General features: G+C 35.6%; 1 protein-coding gene across 1 annotated transcript in view; it reads left to right on the plus strand.

The window, feature by feature from the left end:
* ANXA10 (annexin A10) overlaps window positions 1-14,088 on the plus strand; it is a 131,528-nt gene that overhangs the window by 60,058 nt on the left and 57,382 nt on the right. The window contains exon 3 of the mRNA XM_047092300.1: window positions 11,455-11,536. Coding sequence (XP_046948256.1) covers window positions 11,455-11,536 — 82 coding nt within the window. The remainder of the gene's footprint in view (window positions 1-11,454; window positions 11,537-14,088) is intronic.

Raw genomic sequence — 14,088 nt, forward strand, 5'->3', positions numbered from 1 at the left:
AATTGCCTCCAGATTCACTAATTTCACAGTGTATTTTTTCAACAAGGGAAAAAAAGGGAATTATCCAGCTGTATTAGTTTCATCTCATTAGTCCTGCCTATGGCTAATTAGAAACATCAAATCCATCATTAACTGATAAATATTCAAATAGCTCTAAAAGCAATACTGAAATGGTAGTCCCCAAAATGATACTTGAACAATTGGAGTCATAGTGTGTTCTCCAAAATAACTTTTTTTAAAAATGCGCCAGACTATTAAATAATAAATGCATGTTTTAGTCTTCCAGTTTTTAGCAGGAATAAATCACATCACTCTACGTTTCTTATAATCTTTGTCTTATGAGCTAAGTACTAAGCTTCTTGTGAACAAGGGACTCACCTATGTGTATAGCTCTGCCATTGTATAAGGTTGGGCACTGTTGTAAAGCTATACAAGAAAAGGAAAAATGCACGTTTAGCCTTATTAGCATAGGACATTAAACAACAGAGCTTTCAAAAAGATCCTATAAAAACACAAGTTCCTCTATTTCAGCTGAAATAATTATGTAGAATATCATCTGATGATCAGTCTCACTGTGGTCCCAGCCGTGTGTTTCTATTTTGAGGAAGAAGCTATTGTAACCCTGCAGGTTCTTCTTATTCACTTTGATTTATGCTGTGCTCTTATCTCCTGAAAAATCCTTTAGACCAATCTGAGGGTAAAGTGATTGTAATGTGATTGCTGTCTTGAAGCAGGAGGGATTGCACGATATTACAAATATTCTGTCTTTTCTAATAAGTCATACTAACTAATGGGGAGTTATTGCCTAAATTATTCAGAATCCTTCTAGTTTTTCACTCAAAGAAAAGTGTTAAGCTTATAGATTATATTCTTTACTATAGAGAATTTCTCCCTCAAAACCATTTCATGATGTGGAAGGAGGTCTTCAGAGATTTGCTTAAAAAATTTTTAAAAATATGAGGTGAGAAGAAAATAATTCTGAAGATATTGTTGAAATGTGTAATGATACCTTTATGGCATATTCTATTATTTATTTGGAAAAAGAGATAACATCAAGAGATAAAAATGATTATTCATAGTTTTTTGTATTCTATTTCATACCATTAGTTCTAAACTATCTGGCTAATACAGAATATTTGTGCAAATCATCAATGATAATAAAAATTCTACTAGTTGAAAGCATTTAGTATCTATAATGCTTGTTTTTCTATTTCACTATAAGTGGCTTTATTTTTATCTAATATTTTCCTTAGAACCATTATATACAATAATATAAATGTATGGTAAGATATATATTTCTCTATGATGTGTAGGACTCTGTCTCATAGGTCTTATGTTCTCTTAGCTCCAAGAATTTAATACTATTTGTAATTGTGATGAGGAAATTAGCCTAGAAATAATATGAAATAGCAAAACAGGAATAATGTTAACCCATAAAACTATCTCAGGAAATGAGGTAGAGCCTCCTGAAAAAAAACATGAGACTTCCAAGCAACACATTTCCACTTGTTGAAATCTAATTAAACATGAGATTATTGCCTCAAAACTTCTTCAGGAAAACTTCCCTTAAACTCTCTTATTTTATGCTAGACTATTTCTTTCCTCCAAATTCTACAGTATTTTATTAGATTTTTGTGATATAAGTTTTCATCTGCCTTAAACCAGTTATGTGTATGCATTTAATTTACAGTAGTAAAATTAATGATAGTACATAGCACAATCTATTACACATACTGTTTATTTCAACTTTCTGAATAAATCAAATAATTGAATAAATTGACAGGGGATATGATAACCTATTATATGTAACCTATATGTAAAGGTAAAATAAATTAGTGTTTAGGGTGCCTTAAATTATGCACTAAATATCTGCATAAAAATAAGAAATTATTTCAAGTGTGACCACAAAATAATTTATCTAATTATTCAATACAAGACCTACAATATTTAAATCCTATAAGACTACAATAAGTAAGAGCTACATTTATGTATATCTACATATATATTTTGTCAAGCTAATTGTCTCATTCTATATTATGATAATATTAAAGTTAATTCCAAAATTTGACTAACACTACATTAGTGATGTACTAAGTACTTAGAGTTAAAAGTTGAGAACGTTTCCTATACTACTGCACTAAATTCCAAGTTTAAGTCTTTTAGGATGTTAAAGATCACATTCTTGTATTCTAGAGTGCACGCTAAAAATATTTTTATTTCCCCTATAATCTCAATTTTTCTCCTTGAATTTTTTTATACAGATTCATTCTCTTTTAGTTACTCAACTTTTTTATCCTCCATTTTCAGCTTCCACTAATAAGACCCAGTCTCCAAAGTCCATGTCAATTGCAGTCTCTTTGGATCAGTGACATCTTGACCTTGTTTCCAAGCCTCTTAATCTCATTAGAAATATAAGGATAATAAAAGAAGGGAGAGGGTGTTTCTGAATGAGATAAGGTGATCAGGAAATAATTACCTTTTTATTGCATTGCCTACTAAGTAATTTAACTGGGAATTTGCACATAAACTTTAAGCCCAGTCATAACATTACATAGTGCAGAACTAAATTCCAGCTGTGAATTTTAAACACTAAAAGTCAGCATTTAGAACTAATGTGAACATGTCATATTTAACCAAACTTCAAGCCAATTTGGTGAAATCAAAATTCTGACAATCTATTGAAAACTCTGCAAAGGCTAAATCAGCAATGCTGTCAAATCATATACAGCATATACCTCTAATAAAATAACACCACACAATCTATGTCTTTGGGGAGTTCAAGTCTTGAAGGACCAGGAGGACACATAAGCCAGAGTCTGTGTGGAGGGTGTACACATGAGACTGCCTTAAATACTCTGATTATGTAATGTAAAGTCTGAAGCCTTCCCTAGACTTTAAATTTGTAACATCTTATGTTGTCAACATCTTTTCTCCATATGAGCCTACACAGCAACACATTATTTTTTTTCACCCAGACTCACCCAGATAACTCCTCCTTTTCCCCAGTCTGAAAAAAAAATTCCATGTACAATACCTTTTAACAAATATTAATGAAAAAATTGTGACTAGCAGGGAGAAATCACAGAAAGTAATTCTACCTCACTATCCATTCTTGTTATTTATCACATCTCTTCCCAAATTGTTTCCTGGAAATCCAAATATTCTTCCTTTATTCATAAGAACAGTTCAATCTCCAAATTCGCACAACTACTCACATTAAGGTTCATTCTCAACAAAACAAAGGAAGATTTATTATTCTTAGAAACTTGGTACAGTTAGAAATGAATATGTTTGGCTGATACATCACTGGTGCTCTAACAGGATATACTACAATTCTGGCCTAGGAAAATTGTAGACACCAGGGAAAGAGCAGACAGTTCTACTGAAAGCATCAGGAAGGGTTCCTGTGAGAGGTGACACTGGAGCTAAAGCCTAAAAGTTAAATCTTGAATAGATGTTTACAAAAATCATAAGATGAATCAGAGATGAATGTGTGTGTTGCAAGGAGAAGGGGAATATTCCCAATTTATGGAACAGAACAAATAAGATACAGCTGTCTCTTTTGGCTGGAGTGTGTGGCTATATGCCATGGTATGGGAGTTGAGAGGTTCAGGAGAGAGAAAATAAGACATAAACCCACAAAGACAGTAAAGGACGAGGTCATGAAGAACACTGTTCACTCTGTTAGAATATCTGAACTAAACCTCACAATTCATCTATTCTCAGTCATAGGAATGAGTTGCACCATGCACTGAAAATAATAAATACTGCCATTAATGCTAATAATCCAAAGTATGGATCCTTTGCTTACAATTTCCATTACTTACAATTCATGTTTTGCTCTCTAATATGAGATTTTCACTCAACAGTACAATTTCACTCAACAGTACACTCAACAGTACAACAGTACAATATACTCTGTTGAGCAGGCAAAAATAAAATGTCAATAAGGCCAGCATCCTGGTATGTGTTCATAACCCTAGATGTTCCCAGGGATGTTTCTTTTATGTGAAAATCATCCATTCTGTGCACCACAGTAGAAAACAAATATTGAGAAGCATTGCTTTGAGTATTAAGAATCTTAGGTATGGAGGGGCGCCTTGGTGGCTTAGTCGTTTCAGCATCTGGCACTTGGTTTTCGCTCAGGTCATGATCTCACAGTTTGTGGGTTCAAGCCCTGTGTCAGGCTCTGCTTGGGTATTTCTCTCTCTCTCTCTCTCTCTCTCTCTCTCAAAATTAATAAATAAACTTTAAAAAAAGAAGAATTTTTAGTCATGGACAGACAAATGATGTGTTTGATCTTTTTAGAAGGATCATCCTTGACAGTGAAGGCAAATTGGACCTACTTAGCAGCATATTGAAATAAAACCAAAAGAAAGTGGTAAAGTCTTGTACTAAAGCAGTAGTGACAGAAATCTTAAAAAGGAGAATCACATGAAAAATGTTGTAAGGATAGGGCTGACAGGACTGGACTGAAGGGCACAATAGTTGTGGAAGGGCGAGAGAGGGGAACAATGCTTGTCAACACACCTTTCAGTGTTGTGTTTAAAGCCACTGAAACCTCATCAGAAAATTCTTGTCAGATAGAAGTCTGAGATTAGGTGGCTGAATACCTTCAGGAGAGTTTAATGCATTTGGGTCTGAGCCAATGGAGATCCAAGGACCAATGCCCCAAAGATGAATAAATGTCTGGTTCAAGGGAAGTGCTCTATGGAAAGGGAATCCCAAGATTTCTGTAGATTTTCTCTTAGAGTTCTAAAAATCCTAAAGTAATGGGGCGCCTGGGTGGCTCCATTGGTTAAGTATCAGACTTTAGCTCAGGTCATGATCTCACAGTTTGTGAGTTTGAGACCCGCATCAGGCTCTGTGCTGACAGCTCCGAGTCTGGAGCCTGCTTTGGATTCTGTATCTCCCTCTCTCTCTACCCTTTCCAGCTCACTCTCTGTCTCTCTCTCTCTCTCTCTCTCTCTCTCTCTCTCTCTCAAAAATAAATTTAAAATATTAATAAAAAAATTTTTCAACACTAAATTAACTGGAGATACAGTCATCTCCACTACACCAAAACCAAGGTATTTTGATGATGCTGAACTATTCACTGAAACCTATATTCTAACAAGCATCCAGTCCATGAAATCGTCAACATGCATGGCTAATATTTCAGCCTAAAAGTCTTAAGGCATTCAGATTCTCAATATGAGTATAACTCAAAAGACACATGAGAAAAAGGATTAAACTGTAGGTAGCTTATGAGTGCTGACTTTGGAGGGATATGGTTTTACGGACCCTGGCCCTTGGGGTAGCTGTGAATAAGTGAAATATGATGTACTTATTGATGTGCCTATTGATCTGAGATGATGCAAATAATTTTATCAACCTCATGAGCAAGATATATGTGTTTTTTCTCAGTTTTTATTCAGTTCCAGGAAATAATTCAAAAATTTTTCTGTCAGTTAAAAAAAAATCTATTCATTATTTACTCAGAGGAGATTCTAGAGCTAACTTTAAATCTACAAATTACTCATGCTCTTCTGCTTAGTGAGTTTATGAGGCAGTTTATTCTGTTTTTTAAAAAGGGAGTATTTTGTATTCCTCTGTCAAAACCTAAATTCACAAATGACTAGAAGCAAAGATTATATTTTGATTACCTTGTGGTAAGAATTTAAATGGAAATGACAGGCATTAGAATTTATTTTGCCTTAGACAAGTGATACTATTTCTAAATCTGTCAATTTTCAAAGCAAGATAAATAAGATAATTTTACCGTATGCACATTATTTTTCATGTCACATCTGAAAGTGTCCGATTTTTTGAAATTCCCAATTTGCTCTAACACGAGTATAAAATAGAACATCGCTTTCAGAGGTATATATGCTCAAAACACCCAAAACAACAGCCTCTGACCCTTCCAAAAGACTAAATACTATTACTGCATTCAGTTAAAATACATCTCAACAATTAGTAAGTTAAATCACATTCAGCTAAGCAAGCAATCTGTAGTAAGAACACGCTGTTTGTCTCTGTTCAGGAGTGCATTATATCTCAACTGGGTTTCTAAATTACCTACCTCTGCTACCTACCTCACTTTTTTTTGTGTCATCCTTTACTCTCATGCTTAAAAATCTTTATGCCCCTCCCCCGCTCGTGTGTGTGTGTGTGTGTGTGTGTGTGTGTGTGCGCGCGCGCCCGCGCGCCCTCTCTCAAAAATAAACATTAAAAAAAAAACATTTAAAGGGGCGCCTGGGTGGTGCAGTCGGTTAAGCGTCCGACTTCAGCCAGGTCACGATCTCGCGGTCCGTGAGTTCGAGCCCCGCGTCGGGCTCTGGGCTGATGGCTCAGAGCCTGGAGCCTGTTTCCGACTCTGTGTCTCCCTCTCTCTGCCCCTCCCCCGCTCATGCTCTGTCTCTTTCTGTCCCAAAATAAATAAACGTTGAAAAAAAAAATTAAAAAAAAACATTTAAAAATAAAAATCTTTAAATGTCCCTTTTCAGTGACTGTGAAGCTAGGAAGATTCTGGCCTCACAGAGGACGTAGGGTCACCTTCTGCTCCTCCCCTTTGACCTTCCCTCAAAGCTGCTCAATAAAATAGTTTGACAGGCACGTGGGTGGCTCAGTTGGTTAAGCCTCTGACTTTGCTCAGGTCATGATCTCACAGTTCATGAGTTCAGCCCCACGTCGGGCTCTGTGCTGACAGCAGCTTGGTGCCTGCTTCAGATTCTGTGTCTCCCCCCCATCCCCCTGCCCCTCTCTGCCTCTCCTGTGCTCATTCTCTCCCTCTCTCTCTCTCTCTCTCTCTCTCAAAAATCAATAAATATTTAAATTATAAAAAAGATTTGATACCTCCCCCCAAAAAAGTCTTTAGATGTCCCTTAGTAATCCTGCCTTTGCCACTCCTCGCCTCTATCCTGTTTCTCACATGAATCAGTTTTCAAGACTTACTGTGCTCCCTCTTCCCAGATCACTTACTTGCTCATACATGTGGTTGGAAAATTTTTTGCCCTAGCAAACTAGGAACATCTCCCTCTCCTACACGTCTTCTCCAGGGTAATTCTTATTTGTCTGTCTCCTTTATTTGTCTCTGTTCAATTTTCCTAATACAAAACAATAAATATGATAAATATAATGACTAAAAGAATCTGCTTAATTCATGTATGGTCTGTATTTGTAAAAAAATAAAAAAAGTTTTATTATATTAATTGTGTATAAAGCCAGGTCATTCAGCCAAATATTTTATTTTTTAAGAAATCATTTAACTTAAGTAACATCACCAGTAGATGAGAATATTTTATTTTTTCTTTTTTTTTTTAACATTTATTTATTTTTGAGACAGAGAGAGACAGAGCATGAATGGGGGAGGGGCAGAGAGAGGGAGACACAGAATCGGAAGCAGGCTCCAGGCTCTGAGCCATCAGCCCAGAGCCTGACGCGGGGCTGGAACTCACGGACCGCGAGATCGTGACCTGAGCTGAAGTCGGACGCTCAACCGACTGAGCCACCCAGGCGCCCCGAGAATATTTTTAAAAAAGGTCTCACTACATAGAAAATCATGACATAGAATTAATATGCCTTCTGTGGTCAAGGGACATAAAATATAATTAGAAGGATAAGAAATGAAGACAAAGAATAAATACTTAGGGCAATATGTTATAAAACGATGTGTACCCTATACGACACAGTGAAATTCCCCATTTTAAGAATAGATAGCAAATAGGAGAACATAAAGTACAGATTTTAAATAAAAATGCAGTAAATGCTAGGGAGTTAGTAAAAGAAATGGTCAGCATAAATTTCATCAGAGAGACTGGTATTGTGTATTAAGAAATGTATAGAATATGGTTGAGCACAAATTTTGGGGAAAATATCCAAAGGAAAGATCAAATTACCTTAAAATAGATGGGTATCTACCTATAGTTATATCATAGTCATTTGAAAAAGTTTTATGGCCCCAAACCATTAATCAATCTTTTTTGTTTCAAATTATTTAATTCAGGGAAGAAAATTAAAAATTTATAATTGACTGTTTCAATAGACTTAACTGGTCAGTTTAGTTCAAATGATCATTAAAAGATTGGTGATTGCCAGGGGCTGACAGGGGTATGTGTCAGGGGGGTGGAGAGTGTGGAATTGGGAGATGTTGGTCAAAGAGTACAAGCTTCCAGTTTCTATAAGGAGAAAAAGTCTGGGGATCTAACATAGAGCGTGGTGATTTTAGTTAACGATATTATATCATATACTTGAAAGTTGTTAAGAGTAGCTCTTAAATGTTCCTATCAGAATGAAAATGAAACTGTGAGGTGATAAATGTGTTAATCAGCCTTACTGTGGCAATCATTTTGCATTATATACATATATCAAAGCATCATGTTATACAGCTTAAATTTACACAATGTTATATATCAATTACAGCTTAATAAAACTGGAAAAATACTATCATTAAAAGACAAAATCAGGGGGCACTTGGGTGTCTCAGTCAGTTAAGACTCCAACTCTTCATTTCAGTTCAGGTCATGATCTCACAGTTCATGAGTTCGAGCCCTGCATCAGGATCCCCACTGACAGTGTGGAGCCTGCTTGGGACTCTCAGTCTCTCCCTCTCTTTCTGTCCCTTCCTCACTCTCACTCTCTAAATAAATAAATAAATAAATAAATAAATAAATAAATGACAAAACTAGTATACAATGACAAAATAAGTAAAAGGAACATTAAGTGTGTGCCTTATATGGAATAATATTGCTCACTTTAGCTTAATTAAGACATAATAATTGGCATAAAAAGAAATATAATGGGGGTGCCTGGGTGGTTCAGTCAGTTGAGTGTCCTACTTTTGATTTTAACTCACGTCATGATCTCACAGCTCATGGGTTTGAGCCATGCATCAGGCTCCGTGCTGAGTCTGCTTTGGCTTCTCTCTCTGTCATCTCTCTCTCTGCCCCCTCCACACCATGCATTCTCTCTCTCTCAAAATAAGTAAATAAATTTTTAAAATAGTAAATAAATAGATAGATAAATAAATAGATAAATAAATAAAATGTTCTACTATGCACTCTCTCTCAAAATAAATAAACTTTAAAAATAAATAAAAAAATGTTCTGCTATGATATATAAATGGGCATAAATGACAAATACATACTAGAAAAATTGTGCTTTGTGAATTACTAAGCTTTTACAATTTTCCTTTACTTCGTGTTGAATTTTTTTCCAGAAGAGTTTTAGCATATTAACAATGCCAGCTGACAAGAAAATAATGAGTTTAAATGGCAAACAATATGAGAACCATAAAGAAAAAAGAAGTAATTTTTACATTATATTGTAAAAGTATGTTGCACTATTAATCTGTACAAGGATTAACACAAGAAAAAATACCTCTTTCACCTACAGATTGTGTCTGATAAGTCATTATAAACATTTACAACTTCCTTTACCTATAAATTTTAGAGTTTTTTTTCTTCCCTATAAAGGTATATGCTTTTATTTTATAGCACTTATTTTATAGCACTCCAATAGAAATTCTGAAAGATCCTAGTCTAGCCAGTAATGAGATGTTTTGTAGTGAAAATTTGCATACTCTGTGCTTAAAATTGCCTACATTAATTTACCACATTTAAGAATATGTCTTATTGTTTTCAAATACATTTTGTCGTTTATAGTTTAAAACAGCCCGTTAGCTAATAGCAGACAGCAAAATTAAGGTCTCCAAGGCAAAAAAAAAAAAAAATGGTATTGTCCACACAAGACTTATCCAAACAAATCTTCCAACTCCTAAAATAGGGGAAATAAAGTATCTCTTTTCCATGCCTCAAAAAAAACACTTTATTTTCCCAATGGGGGAAAAAAACTGAGAAAGAACTACGTGGACAAAAAAGGCAATGACAAATAGCAGAAAACAATTTTCACATTCAATAGATGGCTGTTCTCTCAAAAGTTTAAAGCTTTCATTTTTCTAGGATAACAAGATTCAAAAAAAAATGCTTCAGGTGAGGAGAACTCAACCTAGGAATTTACATTAGAATCTACTATTTAAACTGCATTTAATAAGTAAAAGAAAAATCAAAGTCTATCTTCTTAATAGAGACCAATGGAATAGGTTAGTGGATAAAGGAGGTAACATTCATATTGTCTCCTAATAAATAGCTCCCAGAATTGAGGATTGGCTCAAGAGAAATTAGTCTCTGGATCATTTCCACTAAACTTGAATATCAGAAGCAAACTGCATGCACTTTAGCAATGTAAGATGCATACCATATTTTCATTTTAATTATGTACATCTGCCATATATGTAATTAAGAAGAATGTCTTACTAACATGGCTGTACTTATGAAAATATGGCCATAGCACAATTGATTCCCAGTCTCCTTCAAATAGACAGCCTCATGATCATTAATATTAGTCAAATGAAATCCAAACAGAATTTAAATTTTAGTTTTAATTCAAATGAACAATGCTCTTAACCCCCCAAAATCTTTTCATAAATATTTTGGTATTTGTATATGTATATTTCTTGGACTAGAAATGATGGTGCAGTCTTCTCATTAATTAATTTTCTACTGTTAGAAAATGGGCACTAGAAAACTTCATCTTCATCTAAGATATTATTCTTGCAGAAGAGCTTGGTGAATGCTTGAGTTCTCAAGGCCTAGGAGACCCATTTGCTAGGGGAAGGCTTTTTCTCCCAATGTTTCTGGCCACACTGACAACAAACGGAGGGGAGGGGCGGAGTTCCCATTCTTAATAAATTTTGATTGACAATTCTTTTGTGCTGAGTATGATGTTACAGTGCCTAGTCCTGGCTGGCTCTGTCTGAAATAATAGACTATGTGTATTCAAAGCCCAACACAAATGTTCTGCCATTTTATTATTAGCAAGAGAGAGAATTTAAATGGAATGTCAGTCAGGTTTTTATGTTTTCCTCTGCAGCTGCAAGTTTCAGCTAAAAAATCTCTGCCCTATCTATATCACCTAGATTTTTATGAATCCCATAATCCAAATTCAAATATTTCTGTTTTCTCTAACATGATTTTAAGGTCCATGATGCATAAAAAAGCTATGGTGGCAAGTGCCACTTCTATTTCATATGAATGTCATGAATCCCCCCCAATAGAGTTCTCTCTTCAGTTTCTCTAAAACAGCCATCAACTCCTGAGAAAATGTTTACTGTTTATTACAAAGATTTATATTTATTTGGCTTTCACATTTTCTACTATTGGTTCTAGTATCTCAATTTCCTAGATGAATAATAGATGTCAATATAATAAGGCCAGTGGATTAAAAAACAACAACCAAATTTGCTCCATGCAATTAATACACAATTAACACATCTGTCTAATAGATTTATGTGTATGTCTTAGAGTAATTTCAATATATGGAATGTATTTTTATTTCCATTTATCTGCAAAAAGAACTGTTGAAATCTTTCTGGTAAAACACTGCAATCTCTTTCTCATTCACCCTTCCCACCAGGTGCAAGGAACCATCTTCCCAGCTCCCAATTTCAACCCCATAATGGACGCCCAAATGCTAGAGGGAGCACTCCAAGGATTTGGTAAGCCAGATCATTTCTATCATCTTTTACTGTAATTTTTTCACTTTACCTTGCTTTAATATTATAATATGGGTGTAAATAGCTGATGTCTAATGGAAGGCAAATGTGGATTAAAACAAAAAGCTGGGGGCGCCTGGGTGGCGCAGTTGGTTAAGCGTCCGACTTCAGCCAGGTCATGATCTCACGGTCCGTGGGTTCGAGCCCCGCATCGGGCTCTGGGCTGATGGCCCAGAGCCTGGAGCCTGTTTCCGATTCTGTGTCTCCCTCTCTCTCTGCCCCTCCCCCGTTCATGCTCTGTCTCGCTCTGTCCCAAAAATTAATAAAAGACGTTGAAAAAAATTTTTTTTTAAAAATTAAAAAAAAAAGCTGGGCAATGAACTAGAATAAGAAGAAAAATAATAGAAAAGGACAATAATGGAGAAATTAATTTGTGCTCTCAATTGCAAATCTGATCTTCACATGTTGTTATCTTAAATCCTTAAATGTCTCACCACTAACTACTAAATGAAACCCAAACCAAAAAAACCTTAATCTGGGGAAAAACATCTTTCTTTGCCTTTGTTTGTTTTCTAGCCTTTTTTTTTTTTTTGCTACTTCCATTTCCAGCTAAATCATCCCCAAATTGGATCTGCTTTTCCACATCTCTATAAACTAGTCCAATAATCCCCTCCCTGTAATGCTTTTTTCTTCTCCTGTTATTTTGTATCCAAATTCTATTCAAGATCCTCTTCAAATAGTTCCTCCTCTTTGAATTGTTCTTTGGGGACTCCAGACCCAACAAACCATGCCAACCTCTGGGGCACCCTCTCCTGCATTCCTATGTCACTGATCTCATTTTCTTTCTTTTTTTTTAAATTTTTTAATGTTTAATTATCACAGAGAGAGAGAGAGAGAGAGAGAGAGAGAGAGAGAGATGAGCAGAGGAGGGGTAGAGAGAGAGGGAGACAGAATCCAAAGCAGGCTCCAGGCTCTAAACTGTCAGCATAGAGCCCAAGGCGGGGGTCCAACCCATGAACTGTGAGATCATGACCTGAGCCAAAGTCAGATGCTTAAGGGACAGAGCCACCCAGTCACCCCCAATCTCATTTTCATTGTGCTTGTCCTTTTGTGTCACTACTGACTTCAGAGAGTTCCCAGAGCATAGAGTTTGGCATGCGGATTCTTAATTGGATATTCAATGAATTGAATCTAGAGTTTACAAAAGGAATATAGAGATAAGGGAGGAAAACTATTGAGTTCTTTTTTAAAAGATTTAATTTTTAAGAAACGAAATGGAGGGGCGCCTGGGTGGCTCAGTCGGTTAAGCGTCTGACTTCAGTTCAGGTCACAATCTCCCGTCCGTGAGTTTGAGCCCCGCGTCGGGCTCTGTGCTGACAGCTTGGAGCCTGGAGCCTGCTTCTGATTCTGTGTCTCCCTCTCTCTCTGCCCCTCCCCCATTCATGCTCTGTCTCTCTCTGTCTCAAAAATAAATAAAAACATTAAAAATTAAAAAAAAAAAGAAACGAAATGGAGCTGTTAAACATCCATATATTTTCCTTAACTAAAACCTGTTTTAAGATTTTTGGTGAGCATGAAGATAAATATCGAAATGTTTGCACAGAACATGCAAAGCCTTTCATAAGAAATTAAGCTCTTAACTTTAAAGATAAGGTAGCCTTTAAGAGAACTATGCTCTGTGTTTGTGTGTGTGTGTGTGTGTGTGTGTGTGTGTGTGTACATGCACATGAACACATGCATGCATGCTCATTTTTGTGTTTTATTCACTAGCAGAATCTCAGAGGAAAACAATAAAGGACTTTAAATATGCTCTCTAAAGTTGACTTTAGGAGTTTGCAAGCTTTCATGCCTTTTAAAATATCAGTCATCATAGAAAAAATACAGAGACAAGTTAACAGAAAGTTATAGATTAACTTGGTCTACAGGAAAGTAATTTTTGCTTTAAAACTATAGATCAATCTATTCACTGAAAAAATTTTTCTTTGCTCCAATTTCAATTTTCCTGTCATAGTAACTGGAGGGTCAGAATATGGATTCATTTTGACCATTGTAATTTTTTGCTTGTCAGTGTTTTAGACTGAAGAATTTCAGGAGGTTTTGGTTTTCATTGCATACTGTCCACTCTGGCATGCCAGAGAAAGAACACAGATCAAAATGCTTTAAACATCAATCCATCCTGATGACTCTGAACCATGAGATCATGACCTGAGCCAAAGTTGGACGCTTCACCGATTGAGCCACTATGGTGCCCCACAACTTAAGACAATTTTTGTTAATACTTCTCATTTTCATTTGCTTTAGAGTATTTTTTTTGCTTTCTTGTTTTTCTAAATAAAACACAGCAGCCAGAAACTACAAGCTTCTGAAGAGCAAAAGAAACAACAGCATGGAAAAGCAAACTACAGAAAGGGAGAAAAGATTTGCAAATCATATACTTGACAAGGGATTAATATCAATTACAGAAGAATCTCATACAACTCAATAGCAAAAAACAAATAATTCTATTAAAAATGGGCAAAGAACCTGAATAAACACTTTCCCAAAGAAGACATATA

The sequence above is a fragment of the Lynx rufus genome, unplaced genomic scaffold (assembly GCF_022079265.1).
Source record: "Lynx rufus isolate CCGP_SWC_20201006 ecotype Redwood Valley unplaced genomic scaffold, mLynRuf1.p SCAF_3, whole genome shotgun sequence".
Taxonomy (NCBI): Eukaryota; Metazoa; Chordata; class Mammalia; order Carnivora; family Felidae; genus Lynx; species Lynx rufus.